The sequence below is a fragment of the Megascapheus bottae genome, chromosome 6 (genome assembly GCF_031878675.1).
Source record: "Megascapheus bottae isolate mThoBot1 chromosome 6, mThoBot2.hap1, whole genome shotgun sequence".
NCBI lineage: Eukaryota > Metazoa > Chordata > Mammalia > Rodentia > Geomyidae > Megascapheus > Megascapheus bottae.
In genome coordinates this window covers 8,171,808-8,189,431 of record NC_143514.1, presented here as the reverse complement: position 1 = coordinate 8,189,431, position 17,624 = coordinate 8,171,808, and the positions used below count along the sequence as shown (strand labels likewise).

Genomic DNA, 17,624 nt, shown 5'->3' with positions numbered 1-17,624 from the left:
CTTAGGAGGTTGAGATCAGGAAGATTGTTGTTTGAGGCCAATCTGGGCAATAAGTTTTGTGATATTTCATCTCAAAAAGCATTGTGTATTGATATGTGTACATTATCCCTGCTACATAGGAAGCATAAGTGAGAATCACTGATGAGCCAGCCTGGACTTTGTTTGCAGAACAGAAAAAGCAGAAGAGGCTCATGGTGAGGCTTAACTGGTATAGTGCCTGCCTAGCAAATGCCAAACTCTAAATTCGAACTAGCACTCTAGGCTCTTATAACTCCTTACTATCATACAGAGTAGTTGTCCTCTTATCTGAACTCCTCTTCTAAACTCTGGTTTCCATGCCAAGAACTGTATGTATGCTCTTGGATACCGCATTCATTAGTCTAACACTAGCTTATATTATGTGCCAGACATTATTAATTTCATTAAAATATGACAAGTATAATCTCAGCAATCTTAGAGCTCACACACATATACATGGTAAGATGCCAAGCAAGTCACTGTGATAGCACATAAATGTCACGATAGGCACGTTTAGGGAGCTCTCCAACTTTTGGAGTTTTCTGAAATCACAGCCAAATGAGGCTGTGATCACGTAAGAGTAAATATGCTAGGCACTCCAGGAGAATCCTGCACCAAAGAGCACCTGGCACAGGTGCTGAGAAGCAAGCACATGTGTTACAAAGCTGGGCCTTGCTGGTGTCTCAAGCATCCCCAAAGTCGGTCGTTTGGTGAAAACACTGGCTATAAAAGAAAGTCAGGTAAGCTAACGTATTTTAAGTTTTAAAAAGACAGCTACTAAAGACACTGGAACTTGCCAGGTAGGGCAGAGGATCTTATTTGGAGAGAGGACAGGACCAGGAAGAGGGCCAGAGAAAAGGAACAATAAAAGTAGTATTGTCATTTACAAAGAAGTAAGAATCAGAATGCCAATCTTAGCAGTCAAAAGCATCCAAAGCTGATGCCAGTCATTCATGCCTACAACCTAACCTACTCAGGGAGCTGAGACTGGAGGATCCAAGTTCAAGTAGAAATGTTGGAGAAATTCTTTCTCCAGTGAACCAGTAAAAGTTAAGACTAGAGGTATGGCTCAAGTGGTAGAGTGCCAGTCAAGGAAGCAAGCTATGCATGCCTACAGCTCTTGAGTTCAAGCCCCAATACTTCCTTCCCACAAAAATAACAATTTTTGCCATTAGGGGATGCAAGTGAACTGCTTTTGCACTCTAGTTGTGGTAGTTCAGTTCTTTTAAAAGTGTCGTGCATGTGACATTTATAGAAAGGGTAAAAATATTTCAATTCTTTGTGAAAGAAAAGTTCTTGATAGATTTTTTTAAAAAGTGTCCTATAATTAACAGTGTTCAAGTTTATTTGACAGAAGAAAATTCACTCTGGTTTTATGAAAAAATTATAGATTTAAAATGAAGTTTAGGCCAGGCACCAGTGGCTTACACCTGTAATCCTAGCTATTCAGGAGGCTGAAAACTGAGGATCGAAGTTCAAAGCCTACTTATCTCCAATTAAGCACCAGAAATGGTGCTATATAGCTCAAGTGGCAGAGCAGTAGCCTTGAGCTGAATTGTTCAGGGACAGCACCCAAGCCCACGACCAAGAAAAAATTAGGCAAATGTTAATCAGTCTGTGTGTGTGTGTGTGTGTGTGTGTGTGTGTGTGAGAGAGAGAGAGAGAGAGAGAGAGAGAGAGAGAGAGAGAGAGAGAGAGAGAGAGAGAGAGAGAGAGACCCAGATGCATTCTGTGCTATCCCAGTAGCAAATCCCTACAGCTGTTTATCACAGACTTTCTGTGACTAACAGAGTAGAAGATGAGGGTACAAAATGATATATTTAGTTTGCAGAATGCAGCTTATAAAGTTCCATTCTTTGGATATAGCCTTCAGATTACTCTCATTACTCCAATTTCTGGTGTAGTTCATGGACAGTGGGCAAACTCACTTTGGGAACGAACACTGGTGCACTTTACTGTGGCCTCCAGTGAAATATCACATTAACACACTCAATGGCATTATAAAAAACACTCCCTGGGCCAGAAGTCTGGCCTAGAAGTATAGTACTTGTCTAGCATCCACAAAGCCCGGATTCAATCCTTGGTTACCACATATACAGAAAAAGCCAAAAGTGGTGCAGTGGCTCAACTGGTAGAGTGCTAACCTTGAGAAAACTCAAGGACAATGCCTGACCCTGAGTTCAAGGCCCCAGAGTTGGAAGGAAAAAAAAAAAAGCTCCCTAATGATTCTGCTGAGAATCCATTACAGAAGCTAAGAAACATCTTGGTTAACTCAGAAATGTGAGAATCTTCCACTGCTCCATGTGCCAAAATCTCTCTCAGGGACTCGTTATTTGGTAGCACACAATGAAAATTTTTCAGAATTTTCTAAAAACAAAGAATGTGTTCGCTTAAATGTGCATGTCACAGGGCCGGGAATTTGGCCTAGTGGTAGAGTGCTTGACTAGCATGCATGAAGACCCGGGTTTGACTCCTTGGTACCACATACATAGAAAAAAGCTGGAAGTGGTGCTGTGGCTCAAGTGGTAGAGTTCTAGCCTTGAAAAAGCCCAAGGACAGTACTCAGGCCCTGAGTTCGGTCCCCATGACTGGCCAAAAAAAAAAGTACATGTCATAGAACTTTAAAGGCAAACTGGATGTTGAGAACACTCTGAACATGCTTGTGTTTTCAAGTCAAGTCTGTGTGACCTGGTTAAGAATCACTGAGTATTTTGACAGGGAATAAAACACTCACACACACATACACACACAGACACACACAGACACACACACACACACAAACGGTAGAGTATTTGATTTTTTTTTTAATCTGAACAGAAAAAAGGTTAAGTATACAAGTTTGCCAAAAAGAAGTGGTAAAAACTGAATGTTATGTCTGCTTCAGTAGACAGTGATTCTAAGTCAATTCTGCAAAAACCAAAACAAGTTATGCAGAAAGAATGTTTTTAAAGTGCCCCTACTTTCTTACCCTTATTTTGATATAATTTATTGATTACATTGTTTCAGTTCTCCTTGGGCAAATAATACATTTAATGTCATTAAGAGTAGTTTGGTGAGGTGAAATTGATTTAAAAGTTCAACATAATAATCCCAAATATAAAAAAAATTATTCAAGATTCACAGACATAGACCAGTACCTAGGAAACATAATTCACCCGTGTGCATAATTATTTTTTGCATTTTTAAACATACAATCCCAGTGGCAGGCGCGGTGCTTCGCATCCCAGGGCATGGCTTTATGTAGTGCATTCTGAGGGCTCCTCTGGAGTTGGCACAGGCAACCACCACGCTGCTGATGGATGGCTCCCATACACATCTGTCCTATTCTTTTAAAACTCTAAAATGCCTAAAACCTTGAGTTTGACACATGATGACTGCATTGTAATATCCCAAACATTGGGAAGATGAGGTGTGACTCGTAGCGACCACACCTTGTAAGCAAGACTGCACACACACTTTTGTTACATCACCACAAAGCTTCAAAGCAACTCAGTCCTGTAGAATGAGAGGGGCACATTCACCACAGAGCTAACGGGAATCCAAATGGCACTCCTGGAGTCAAACGTGCCCCGAGCGTGTGTGAAGAACAAGTGTAACCATGTGACAGTGAGGGAGATCTGCCATGGTGCAATCAGTGCTGTGATGCAAAGATGATCTTCATTTGAATAATACATTGTGATTGGTCTGCTTTCCACAACCATGGGGCACAAGAAAATGAAAGTGAAGACACTGTGTGACAACAGGACAAGTGATGACCCCAGTGTTAAACAGGGTTCTTCACTAAAGGAAGAGACTGAGCCACAAAGTCAATTAGCTGACTTTGAATGGTTTACATCCCAGGATGAATCAGGTTACACCAATTGAAGCCCAATTTAATTCAGGCAGGTTTTTAACCACAAGAATAAAGACATTCTTAGTACATATTAATAATTAAACCAACATATACACAATTAGCAATATCCTAATATAATATTAAATGTTTTAACAACATGTTCTCAATTGTTCTATAGCTAACTGGTTGCTTTGTTTTTTAAAAAAAACAAGCTTAACTTTATTTTACAATGTACTTTCTAGTTCTCTATGTATTCTGTAATGATTCTTATCTCATCAACAAGAGTACAGTTCTCTGGATTTCTCTAAGAACCAAACTCAACTGTATCTTCTGTGATCTTTTTGAATTCATAATTGCCTCTGCCATCCATATGCAAATAGTACTGTGGGAGAGAAGAGAAAGATCAGTCACGCAGAGTCCTTGCATTCTCTGTTCTCTGAAAGCTGGAACACATATGTGCTTTTAGTGAACCAGGTCTGTGTGCACCCCACAAATGAGATGCTCTGACAACCCAGAATCAAGGATCTCAGCCTGCAGGAGGGTGGGCTGTGCTGACCTGGCTGCAGAGTAGAGCAGTCTCCATTGCTTCTTTGTTTTTTATTTTTGGTCAGTTGTGGAGCTTGAACTCTAGGCTTGGGCTCTGCAGCTCAAGGCTAGTGCTCTACCCCTCGAGCCACAACACCACTTCTGGTTTTCTGGCTGTTAATGGGAGATAAAGAGTCTCATGGACTTTAGTGCCCAGGCTGGCTTTGAACTGTGATCCTCAGATCTCATTCTCCTGAGTAGCTAGGCTACCAGGCACCAGGCTCCATTCTGTCTTGTTTTGTTTTGTTTTGTTTTTGTTTTTTTATAAGGGAGCATGTATCATGAAATCTAAAACCACTTTCACCTACACTCACACATTTAAATTTTTTAAAAAAACTTTCATTGTTCCATAGTGAGAAACAAACCTCATGGTGCTTCCACAGAGATTTTCTATGTGACACCGTGAACAGGGTGATGCCCACCTAATTGAAAAGAAAGGTTTTACACTCAGTCAACAAACACATTAAATGAACACATACATCTTACGCTGTTAAAATGACTGCTTACAGTGGCTATAGCTAAAAGAAGCAACAACAACAAAAAAACATCAAAGAGAAAACCAGTATCAAAGCACCTAATGATGCCTAATGTTTATGGTAATAAAAGTTTGTGCCACTAGCCACATAATAAAAAATGAAAAGGTACTGGCATTGAGTGTACCATTTTATTTTGAACAGAAAATATATCTCCAGGTACTACATTTCCTATATATTGTACTATATATACATATTTATACACACACGTACATATATATGCACACAAAAAATACTAGGATATAAGTAAAGGTTAAACTGGAAAAATTAATCAGCATAGCACCACCTACAGTTAACTTGTTCCTCAAATGCCAGTCATAATCCCCTATTGAGATTATGAGATTTCTCTTATTGTAGAAATATATACTGGAACTCAGATACTGGAGATGAATTATTTATCATCTCTTAGAAGGTTCTGGGGCAATTAAATTGTACAATTAAACATATGAATATTTATGCAACAATACATATGAACAGCAGAAATAAATGAGATAAACAGTATATCTTCTGTTAGTTCTAGGCAGATTTTGTTATCTAATGAACTTCCTAAAAAAATTATAAAAATCCTTCTGGTCCTAAAAGCTTTTTGTATTTCAGACTCCAAATAAGAATATTGTATATACATTTATTTATTTGAAATAGAGAAGGGAAAGGAAAAAACAAGAAGACTGGGAGGAGGTAAGGGGAGGGAAAGTGGGAAAAAACATGAGAAGGGTTATCAATGTTCAAAGTAATGTACCCACAACTTGACGAATGCAACTGTAACCCCTCTACACATTACCCCAACAGTAAAATACCTTTAAAAAAAGAATTTAAGGTCTAGCCTTCATATTTTCAAGAAAAGACTAATAGATACAACTGCTGATACTCTGATTCACTGCTTCTCAACTGGGAAGTGATTTTTGTCCTCAAGGACATCTTTAGTTGTCACACTGAGGGCACTACTGCCATCTACTGGACAGAAGCTGCAGATGTTACTACACCAAAAAATAACACAGGACAGCTCAAGGACTGCCTTTCATACAGCCAAAATGCCTACATTGCCAACATCTGACAAGTCATGCTGTTCTAAATCACTGCTTCTCTGAACAGTGTTCTCAGGGATAATGGACACATTCCTGTGACTTCTCATTTTGATGGTAATTACCAGCAAAAAAGCCTCTAAGTTCAATACAGACCACATGGTTAAATATACACAAGAATATGCAAACATTTCTCTTTAGAAACCTATAAAACTAAATACCAATATGGACAAATGCATAAATGTTATAAATCACCAAAAATGGGATAGAATAAAAAAATAAACTATCCATGAAATACAATCAATAGTTAAATCTCCCTACAAAGAAAAATGTGACAAGCTGGCTCTTTCATTCTCACCAGCATAGGTTTACACTGTCAGGTGCATGAGAAGCATCTGGTCATTTGACAAGCTGCAGACTGGAACTGGGCGGTGCTTGCCATTCCACACTTCTAACTAGTCTCTAGGCCATGGAGATAACCATGACCACATGCTGAGTACTAGGAATTCACTTTATTTAGGTATATTTATATATGTAAATAAGTATGCATACCTACCTATGTGCAGCTTACTTTTTCTATCTACAGTAAGGAGTAAATAGACATAAAGCATTAAAATTCTTCTGTATCTCCTTTACTTAAATCAAAACTGTAAGTCAGCACATACTATTCTGTCCTCAAAAATCTAGCAGTAAGTTAAGACTGATAGAAGCAATTTTCAAATGAAAACTGAATAATGACTTAAAGAATGACAATGCAAACAGCCTCAACTTATCTACTAAGAGAAGTTTAGTAAGATATTGCCCAGAACTGATAAATTAAAAATTACAAATGAGTCTTTCTGATGTTTCGGTAAAGCTAATGGGATAAATAATGTGAGGAAAATATACTTACATGTAGTTTCGTACCTAAGAAATGGTAAAGAGAATTGCATACAGAATGCACTTACACCTCTTTTTTTTCTTTTAGGTCAGTTGTGGGGCTTGAACTCTGGACCTGGGCACTGTCCCTGAGCTCTTTAGCTCAAGGCTACTGCCCTACCCCTTGAGCCACAGCCCCACTTCTGGTTTTTCTAGTGGCTAATTGGAGACAAGAGTCTCTTGGGCTCCCATAGTGCCTGGGCTGGCTTTAAATTGAGATACTCAGATCTCCTGAGCAGTTAGGATTACAGGCATGAGTCATGGTGCCCGGCCAACTTACACCTCTTTTTATGTTACTGCTATCTTATTAACCTCAAAGCACTAAGCAAGACGCCATCTTGATAGTGACAGGAGACTTTTCTGAGCAGTATGTGGCAGTACACAGGGTGATGGGAAGAGACACAGGCCCTCCAGCCCAGACACTGTGTGCTACTCACCTTCCGACAGTGGCTATAGATGTAGTCTTCCACATCCACACTCACTGCACTGGTGCACTCATCCAAAATGGCAAACTGCGGTTTATGATAAAATAATCTTGCCATCTGAAGCAGAAGAAATACTTTCTTGTAAACACATGCCAACCTAAAACTAAGTAAATCTGTTTGACTAAATCTATCCTTATTAACTCAAGTTTGCTTTACTTAAATATTCTTTTTGAAATCCTGTAAAGCTAAAGTATGAAAATTATTCTGCCAAAAAAAACTCATCTGCTTCCTATAAATGGGAACAATATAAAGAAACCCACCTTTACTGTAAAGAGGAAAATATAGTCCATAGAAAATATGAAAACAAACACTAGTGTGAAGTTATGCTAAATTCTATGGTAGTGGCAGATTCACTAAACAAATAAGAGTCCTGGTGGCCAGTGGCTCACGCCTGTAATCCTAGCTACTCAGAAGGCTGAGATCTGAGGATCAAGGTTCAAAGCCAGCCCAGGCATAAAAGGAGACTCTTATTTCCAATTAACCTCTAGAAAACAGGAAGGGGGACTTGGCTCAAGGGTAGGGTGTTGGCCATGAGCTGAAGAGCTCAGGGACAATGCCCAGGCCCAGTTCAAGCCCACAAAAAAAAAAAAAAAAAAAAAAAAAAAGGATTAGGGAGCACAGCCAGATACTGGTTGCTTACGTCTATAATCCTAGTTACTCAGGAGGCTGAGATCTGAGAAATATGGTTCAAAACCTACCTGGTCAGGAAAGTCTGTAAGGCTCATCTCTAATTAATCATCAAAAACCTGGCAGCACACAGCCCTGAGTGAAAAAGCTAAGGAACATTGTTGAAGTCCCATGCTAGGGAGCATGGATTTCAAGCAAATCTTAAGTCTCAGAGGCTGAAGTGTCATTTTAAACACTGTTGCTTACATAACAGTACCAACTCACACTGTAACGGTCACTAGTACATCAGTGTCTTGACTCTACTATCAGGCATTTTCCTTTATTCAAGTCTGCTGATTTTGTGAATGAAAAATTAAACATCAGGATTGTTACAGCTTACATTGCTCATTATCTGAAATGCTGAATATTTTCCCTTGTTTATCTCTCACATTTATTTTATCTCCCTGGAACAATTTATGGTGAGCCTTTGTCTGACAGATAATCCAATTTGTCATCCGCCCCCAGAGATGATTCCATATTCTACCTTGGTAAACACCCCTCCTTCAGAAAGCAACTGTGACAGCATGGGGGTGGGAAGGGGGGGTCATTAAGGTCAGGTTCTGCAGGACTAATTCCTAGGTTCCCCTCTTTCTTCCTACACTGTCTTTCTGAGTAATCTCATCCAACCTTAAGATTTCCAACCATACTGACAGTCTGAAAACCATACATAGGTGACATCTGTATCATCTGTGCTTTTCTAAATTCCACCTTGACCAATTCTTATTTAGCTTTTCTATGCAGGTAGTCTCAGATGTAGAAATCTAAAACCCAAATGTGTTTTCTAGACTTCCCTCATCACTCACTCCTTCCCTGTCCTCTTCTCTCTCACCTAGCCCTCCTTTCTAGTCGATTCAAGTTGGTCCACTCTTGCCCATCTCCACAAGCATACCATGAGCCGGGGTACCCCCCTGCTCCAGCCCCACCACCACACAGCCTCCAGCCTCCTCTCCACTCCTTCCACTCCATTCTCTGAGTATCCACAGGGATTGTCTCACATGCAGAAAACTTCACTGTGGCTTACAATTCTTCAACAACTTCCTCCTTGAGTTCAAAGAAAATCCTAAGTCCTTAACACAGTCCTGTCACTCCTCAGGCCGAGCCTTCTAGCAGCATGTTCTCCCAACTGCTGTGGCACAGCACCAGGTGTAGGCTAATGTCAGACCTCCTCAAGGCCAATGCTGCTTATTCCTTCCCCACTCTTGTCATCACTTTCTCAAACACACGGAGACACAGCCCTTCCCAAGAAGATGACCTGTCTTACACAGGCAGTGAAAGAGGGCAGAAGACAGACCAGAGCAGGGCCACTGAGAAGGAACGGCTGCTAGAGGCATTGCAGAGGCTTCTCCTCCCTGCCTCTGCTTTCTGCTCTCCCCCTCTCCTCTATCCTCCCTGAGTCTGCAGACCTTCACCATCACCATGTTTATGTAGAGATGTTTATATCACAAGAGAAAGTACTTTCCTCATCTCTCTCCTGTGCACTGCGAGGAGGGGACCAACACCAACACCACAGTGCTGCCAGGCTTGATGAGCCTCGCTCACCAGTATTACCAGACAAGGCTGACTCTCCTGTGTGAGCCCCACTCACGTTTATCTCACAGGACTGCTGCAAGATTAGATAAGATCAATTGGGCAACACAAATGAACTGAGCTCAAAAATGAACTGCCATTTATTAAGCCAATTTCTTTTTTCTTCTCTATGCACATTGTGAAATTCTTCCCTTCAAATAATGACTCCATCTATACTTTCAGTCTCCACACAGAATTCATGACTTAAGTATATTTATCTTTCCTCTTCTGTGGATCATTTAGTCCATCTGTGAATTATCCTTCCATTTTCTTTGAAATCATAGTATTGCTATTTAATACTTAAATGTGTTTCCATATTTGTTCTACTGACTTAGTTATTTCTGCAGTCCAACTGACTAGAAACTGACTCTAGAAACATCCAACTGTTTCACAGTCTCACTCCTTTTGCCCAAATTCCATACTGGGTACAGAAAATATTTCCCTGCCTTTTTGTTCAACTCTTCACACTATATTAATATCATGTCACAACATGAGAGTTGATGGTTTGGGGTGCAACATACAAAATCAGGGACTAGGAAGCAACAAAGCCAGGACCCAACCTTAAGATGATGGGCACTGCCTTTTTCTTTGCCTCCAAGTGTTTTCTAATTAATACCAGGCTAACAGCAAAGGGAAACTCCCTGCATGTCCTCACACTATGGAACACACAGTTCAAAAGCGACTTCTTTAAAAAGTGCTTCAAACAGAGGTTCATAGTATCATCCTTAATATGCAGTGTTTAGTACATGGTTTTAGTTAGGAATAAGTTTAATTATTATATGCTTCTTTATGATAAGAAAGTTTTAAATTTCAAATAACTTTAAGCAGTAGATACTCTGCCTTAAAACAAAGGTACACACAGTAGATGGAAAGGAAAGAACAAGGAATAAAGGAGTTCATGCTTTTGAACCTTCACCTCTACAGGGAGCAGAAAGAAGACACTTGAGAGCCAGCACCTGACTGGGCTGGCTGCACATCTTAGGGCTTCCCCTAACCTTCAGAAAAATGGACTGCTTCTACAGATTTTCCTTCACAAGTGTAGCAACATTCATTATTAATGACTTCTCTAGAATTCCAAATGGACCTTCAAGTTAAACATTTCTGACACTGAGATCACTGTTTAAATTATCTATATAGGATAATAATGGTTACATCAGGAAATAAAAAGTAAAATCTGTGTCTTAAGTAATCAAAATGCCAGCTCTAAACAGGATTTAATTAAAGCAAGCAGTCTTCAAAGATACTCACGGCCATTCTCTGTTTTTCTCCCCCGCTGAGCACATCCATCCAGTCCTGGACACTGTCCCAGCCGCCCTCCCGCTCCAGGATATGACCCAACTGCACGTTGTCCAAGTACTCCTTCAGAACCTTCCAGCGAATGAGACAAGACAAAAGTCAGATTTGTTATAAATCAATGTTCTCTGTTTTGCTTTATTGCCAATGCCACTTAGAGAGGTACTTTAGAAAAGAATGGGGCACAAGGCTAGCCCAGAACTTTTATACTAAGCTTAAAAAAACAAGTCTAGTGGTTTTGAGAGAATCACATCATTGTACATAACCAAAGAATGGAGGAAATGAGGTAGGCATGGTGGCTCAAGCCTATAATCCTAGCTAAATGCGAGGCAACCATTTGAGGACTACAGTTCTACGACAGCTGGGGAAAAATGTTTGACTGACTATATCTCAACCAATGGCTACACAACATCATGTGTTAACACTGTAAAGCACATTTTCAGGAAAGCTACCCAAGGAAAATAAAACCCAGATACACAAAAAAAACACAAACAAGAGGGTTATAGACCAGGCCAGCTTAAGCATAAAGTGATACTCTATCCCCCAAAATCCAATGTGGCCAGGTACCAGTGGCTCATGGCTATAAGCCTAGCTACTCATGAGGGTGAGATTGCAAGGACTATGGTTTACAACTGGTATGGCCAGGAAAGTCCAAAACTCCATCTCCAAAATAACCAGCAAAAAGCTGGCAACAGGAGCATGATTGAATGGTAGAAAGACACCCAGACAAGTACAAGGCTCTAAGTTCAAAGCCTGGTACCAGCAAAAAAAAAAAAAAAAAAGGGAAAAAGGGTGAGAAGCAGGGTGCAGTGGCTCACGCTTGTAATCCTAGCTATTCAGGAGGCTGAGATCTGAGGACAGTTAAAAGCCAGTCCAGGCACTAAAGAACATGAGACTCACATTTACTATATAATGGGAAGTGGGGATGGTGGCTTCAGGGATAGGGTGGTAGCCTTAAGCTGAAGAGCTCAGGGATAGTGCCCAGGCCCAGAGTTCGAGCCCCATGAGCCCCCTCAACCCCCCCCCAAAAAGGGGGTTTAAGAAGGCAGGACTCAAGTGGTACAGAGCCTATGTAAGACACAAAAAGCCATGACTTCAAGTTTAAAAATTGTAAAATAAAATAAAGTAGGCCGGGAGTTTGGCCTAGTGGTAGAGTGCTTGCCTAGCATGCATGAAGACCAGGGTTCAATTCCTTGGTACCACATACATGGAAAAAAGCTGGAAGTGGTGCTGAAGGCTCAAGTGGTAGTAGAATTCTGGCCTTGAAAAAGTCCAAGGACAGTACTTAGGCCCTAAGCTCAAGCCCAGGACTAGCAAGTAAATAAATAAAAAATTTTAAAAATAAAAAATAATAAAGTAACAGAGAAAACAATGAATAGTGTACGACAGATAAACACAAATCAAGTGGTATTTAAACACGAATCAAGGGATATTTAAACAAAGTGCTAATCTTTATTCTTCAGCTTTGAAAGTTAAGACACACTACCTGGCATTTAAATATTACCATGCAGACAAATAATCAGAACCAGGGTGTTTTCAGTAGTTTAGGAGGTAAGCATCCATTACCTGGTCAGATATCCCCTTCTTCTTCTGATCTTCTCTTCCATCTGGATAGATCACTTGGTCTCGCAGAGTTCCAAGGGTCATGTAAGGTCTCTGAATGTGGCACAGCAAAAGTCAGTGAAGTCAATTTAAAGAAAAGAAAAGAAAAAAGATTACAAATCAACTTCAACAAGGTCTTACCTGAGGAACATAGAACAACTTTCCTCTGTCAGGTTTAGTAAGCCGTCCTCCAAAGAGAGGCCATAACTACCAATGACAAGGAAGGAAGAAGGAATTGTGAAATTCACATCACAGTAACAGTATGACAAAATAAGACAGAAAATGTTGGAGAGCAGTTCACACATACTTCACCAAGAACACGGAAGAGTGAGCTCTTTCCACAACCATTAGGACCACAAATTAGAACATTGGCCCCAGACCGAACCTGAAAGAAAATTCATCTATGAATGAATTAAAGCCAAGTGAAGATATACACACCAATATTTCCTTAAAAGCAAATGACTGGCTGCTAATTATAAGCTTTCTATTTTATCTGTAAATGTGGTGTTACTAGCCAGATGATATGGGAGGAACATGTTGAAGGATCTTTAACTTCTGCTTACTTCCAATTTTCACTGTTACAGCTTTCAATTTAATCTGAATCAGAATACAAAAAGTTTGTAGAGTTTTGTTTCTGTTTTTTTTTTTTTTGGCCAGTCCTGGGGCTTGAACTTAGGGCCTGAGCACTATCCTTGGGCTTTCTCAAGGCTAAAGCTCTGCCACTTAAGCCACAGCACCACTTCCAGCTTTTTCTATGTATGTGGTACTGAGGAATCAAACCCTGGTCTTTGTGCATGCTAGGCAAGCATTCTACCACTAGGCCAAACTCCCAGCCCCAAGTTTGTAAAGTTTAAAAATAATCACTGAGCCCATAAAAACAATAAATATGTGATTCTCTATGATTTTTTTTTTTTTTTGCCAGTCCTGGGCTTGAGCTCAGGGCCTGAGCACTGTCCTTGGACTTTCTCAAGGCTAGAGCTCTACCACTTGAGCCACAGCACCACTTCCAGCTTTTTTTTTTTTCTATGTATGTGGTACCAAGGAATTGAACCTGGGTCTTTGTGCATGCTAGGCAAGCACTCAACCACCAGGCCAAACTCCTGGCCCTCTATGATCTGTTTTTAAAGTAGCATTTATACACAGACCAGCCTACTGAGTAGTATGCAATCTACACAACAGTGTGTCACAATCTCCCAGGCAAGCGTAATTTGTGCCTGCCTCATTCTTGCAGTGCTTTGCAGTGTGTTCCCCCATGATACTGCATCCAAATTTACTTGAACACTAAGCTCAGATCATATATTTAGGTCATAGTTTTGTTTTTTTGGACAATACTGCATTGAATGTCAGTGTCAGCAAGTAAATATATGCACTAGCTCCTCAACTATGCTAGCCACATTTTCAGGGCTCAAAACATGGAAATATAAAGAATAGTTCCATCACCACAGAACGTTCTAGAGTGTAGTATCTCCAACTAAGGAGACATTGCCTGATAGGCATCTGCCACTAATTTTCAAAACTTTCAGCTCCAAACCACTCATGATGTTACAACACCCAACCCTAAACACCAATCCTTAGATCTTGAAGAGTCTTACAAACCACATAAAAACACTTATTATTGCTTTTCCTTTTGAAGGTTGCCTGTCATTACCACTTCTCATTAAGAGAACAAACTCACTTGGTGTTGCTCACTGGTCCTGAGAGAGACTCACTTAGTTTCAGTGCTACTACACTGGTCTTCTGTAAGTTTCTTAGTAGTAAGAATCCATGTTTTATTTTAGTAGCATGAGTCTGTTATGTAGGATAATTTGCATATACAAATATGTTTCTTTTTAAAATTTGAACAAACTGGGCCAGGAGTTTGGCCTGGTGGTAAAGTGCTTGCCTAGCATGCACAGAGACCCAGGTTCAATTCCTTGGTACCACATACATAGAAAAAAAAAAAGCTGGAAGTGGTGCAGAGGCTCAAGTGGTAGAGCTCTAGCCTTGAGAAAGTCCAAGGACAGTGCTCAGGCCCTGAGTTCAAGCTCAGGACTGACCAAAAAAAAAAAAAAAGAATTAAACAAACTAAAATTATATTTGCATATTTAAATACTAATTAGTCACTTGAAATTCCAATTAAATATATCTTCTATTTCCTGATATAAATTTCATTTGCAAAAGAAATTTCTGTAGCTAAGCACTGGATTACATCTGTAATCCTGGCTACTCAAGAAGCTGTTATCTGAGGAGTGCAGTCCAAAGTTCAGCTTTGGCAGGAAAGTCTGTGAGACTCATCCTCCACTGACCACAAAAAAAGCTGAAAATGGAGATGTGGCTCAAATGATATAGTGCTAGCCTTGAGCAAGAAAAGATCAGGGATAGTGTTCTGGCCCCGAATTCCAATTCCAGGACTAGCCAAAAAATAAATAAATAAATAGATACAATTCTGATGCTGCAGTATACATGATTTTAAAGTATAAGCAATTAAAGAACCAGATTTAAAGATGATTCAAAAATTTAGTTCTGGGCCAGGAGTTTTGCCTAGTGGTAGAGTGCTTGTCTAGCATGCACAAAGCCCTGGGTTCAATTCCGTGGTACCACATACATAGAAAAGCAAGAAGTGGCTCTGTGGCTCAAATGGAAAAAGCCCAAAGACAATGCTTAGGCCCCGAGTTCAAAGTCCAGGACTGGCAAAAAAAAAAAAAATTAGTTCTGTAAATATGGCAACTAAGTTAACCTTAAAATTAATTTGACTATTTTAGACAACAGGTTTTGGTTTGTAGCTTGAAGATGATTTAAGCTTCTGTATGAACATTTAAAAATTTTAAAGACAGTGAAGGGGTGACATTGTTCAAAACTAAATGTTCTCATTATCTGACTTATGCAACTGTAACCCCTCTGTGTATCATTACCTTTATAAAAAACAATGTTAATAAAGAAAAATAAAAAATACTCACTTCAAAGTTAAGATCTCGGATCAAGATGTCACCATTTGGTGTTGCTAAAAGAACATGATCAAACCTATAGAGAAAGTGAATAAAAGAGGATAATTTTAAAAACATAACAAACTCAACTTATCAAAAATATAAATAGTCCAACTTAAAAATGGCCAATGCCCTACTAAATATTTCAGGCATATGAAAAAGTGATCACTATCTCTAAGCACTAGAAAAGCATAACTCAACAAATACTATCTCTTTCAATTATCAAACATGAAAAAAAGATAGTGTTGACAAGATACAGACAAAAGAAAACCCTTATACGTATACATTGTTGTTAAGGTATAAATCAAAACATTATAGGAAAACAGTATGGAAGGTCCTCAAAAAATTAAATAGGGGGCTTGGATGTAGCTCAGTGGCAAAGCGCATGGGTATCAAATGAAACATTCTGGGTTCAATTCCCAGTACCAAAAAGGGAAAGAACAAAAAAATTAAATAGGCAAACACAACTGAATAGAAAAATAAAATCTATTAAAATTGTTTGAAAAAGCAGGAAAAGGGGGATGACAAAGAGTAACAGAGGGATGCATTGTACACATACATGGAAATACTGCAATAGGGTTATGGGTACATTAACTGGCTGGGGCATGGTGATCATAATATATACATAATATCAAAACACTATTATATGCCTTAAATGTATACCATTTTTATTCCAATGATACCAAAAGTATTTTTTTTTAAGAAGCTGACTTTAAATTCAGATGAGTAAGTTGAGAAGGGTTACTGTGAAATTTAACAAAAGTTTGAAGGGTTACTGTGAAGTTTAACAAAAGTCTGACATTTTTTTTCTGTACATACTTTATAATATTATCAAGGTTGATGATTTCTCCAGCACCAGGTATCAGGGGACTGAGCTGTGCTCCTTCAGTACCTGAAATGGAAAATGAGAATTAAAGCATCACACTGTATCAGCAACAACTTTAAATAGTGATCTCAAACTGTGATATTCATATTTACCCTTCTCATGCTGTGAAACCATTGTACGTTCATATCTGCCATGATTTAAATCTGTCAGTACTTGCATTAATTCTGTAATCCGAGCAGTAAAACTGTAGTTCAAAAAAAAAGGAAAACCACAATCAGACAGTTATTACATCTTTTCTTCACTTAAGTGTAACTCAAGTTTCCCATATAATTTAGTGTCAGTGAAATACTATAAGGAAGTCTCATCAATCTAAGAGATTAGCAATGGTACACATGTTCTATTCTGTTTCAACAGGGAGCAGAAATGTGAGGAAAGGGAAGAGGTTTCACAATAATTCACTAAGAGGAAAGCTGGGGCGGCAATTCTTGCTGCTAGGATTTTAAGGAAGTAGGTACTACATAAGAACAAATGCCAGTGCATTTTTCAGATCCAGGAAGTATGGAACCCGAGAGCCTGCTGAAGCAACCTGTATAGTCACATGTAAGGCGAGCCTTTCTATCAGAAGAAAGAATATACCAGCTGTATGCCAGATGCAAACAGGGGGGAGAGGGAAACATCCTTTGATGAAGAGTGTTAATATTAGACAGAAATCACTGGGAAAATATTAGAAATCATAACTAGTGACATGAGGAAGCAAAGATTTTTTTGTGTGTATGTGAGTAAAGGCATGATTGTAACAGCAAGAAAAAGGAATGAAGAGAGGACGAACAAAGAAGATGGATTATAGCTCTAGGAAAGATCGTAAGTCATCAAATTTCCTCATTATGGTGTTTACATTATGGTGTTTAGTGTTTTTTATCTATATTAATATTTAATCCCATTCCAGTCAAAGGACAATTTTACTACTATATCTACAACTGCACCTACAAATTCAGGAACCATGGAAAGTCAATACACAGAAAAATCTTCATTTCTAATCAAACCAACTTCTCAGGATCAGAAAAGCTGTCCCTTTCATCTTAACTCAGTTGGACACAATCAGTATGCACAACATTTTTTGCGTTCTTTCTGCAACTGTTCACTATTAATAATCTTACCCAGCCAATCTAGTCATTTCACGTCCAGCCAAAACTATTCGACCTAGAGCTTGAGACATTCGCAAAAGCATTCTTCCACTTTGGTAGTAATCCTTAGATAGAAATATATGTTAGATTTCACTTACACTTAAAAAAAATAAAAAACAGGGCTTCATTTC

General features: G+C 39.2%; 1 protein-coding gene across 1 annotated transcript in view; it reads right to left on the bottom strand.

Annotated features, from left to right (window-relative positions):
• Window positions 1-3,824: 3,824 nt before the first annotated feature.
• The window catches only part of Abcd3 (ATP binding cassette subfamily D member 3), a 58,604-nt gene continuing 44,804 nt past the window's right edge, over window positions 3,825-17,624 (bottom strand). The window contains exons 13-23 of the mRNA XM_090334230.1: window positions 17,467-17,558; window positions 16,462-16,553; window positions 16,303-16,375; window positions 15,457-15,520; window positions 12,828-12,905; window positions 12,662-12,727; window positions 12,485-12,574; window positions 10,874-10,993; window positions 7,346-7,450; window positions 4,801-4,857; window positions 3,825-4,232 (exon numbers count right to left, since the gene is read on the bottom strand). Of these exons, the coding sequence (XP_090190356.1) occupies window positions 4,155-4,232; window positions 4,801-4,857; window positions 7,346-7,450; window positions 10,874-10,993; window positions 12,485-12,574; window positions 12,662-12,727; window positions 12,828-12,905; window positions 15,457-15,520; window positions 16,303-16,375; window positions 16,462-16,553; window positions 17,467-17,558 (915 nt within the window). The 3' untranslated portion in view covers window positions 3,825-4,154. The remainder of the gene's footprint in view (window positions 4,233-4,800; window positions 4,858-7,345; window positions 7,451-10,873; window positions 10,994-12,484; window positions 12,575-12,661; window positions 12,728-12,827; window positions 12,906-15,456; window positions 15,521-16,302; window positions 16,376-16,461; window positions 16,554-17,466; window positions 17,559-17,624) is intronic.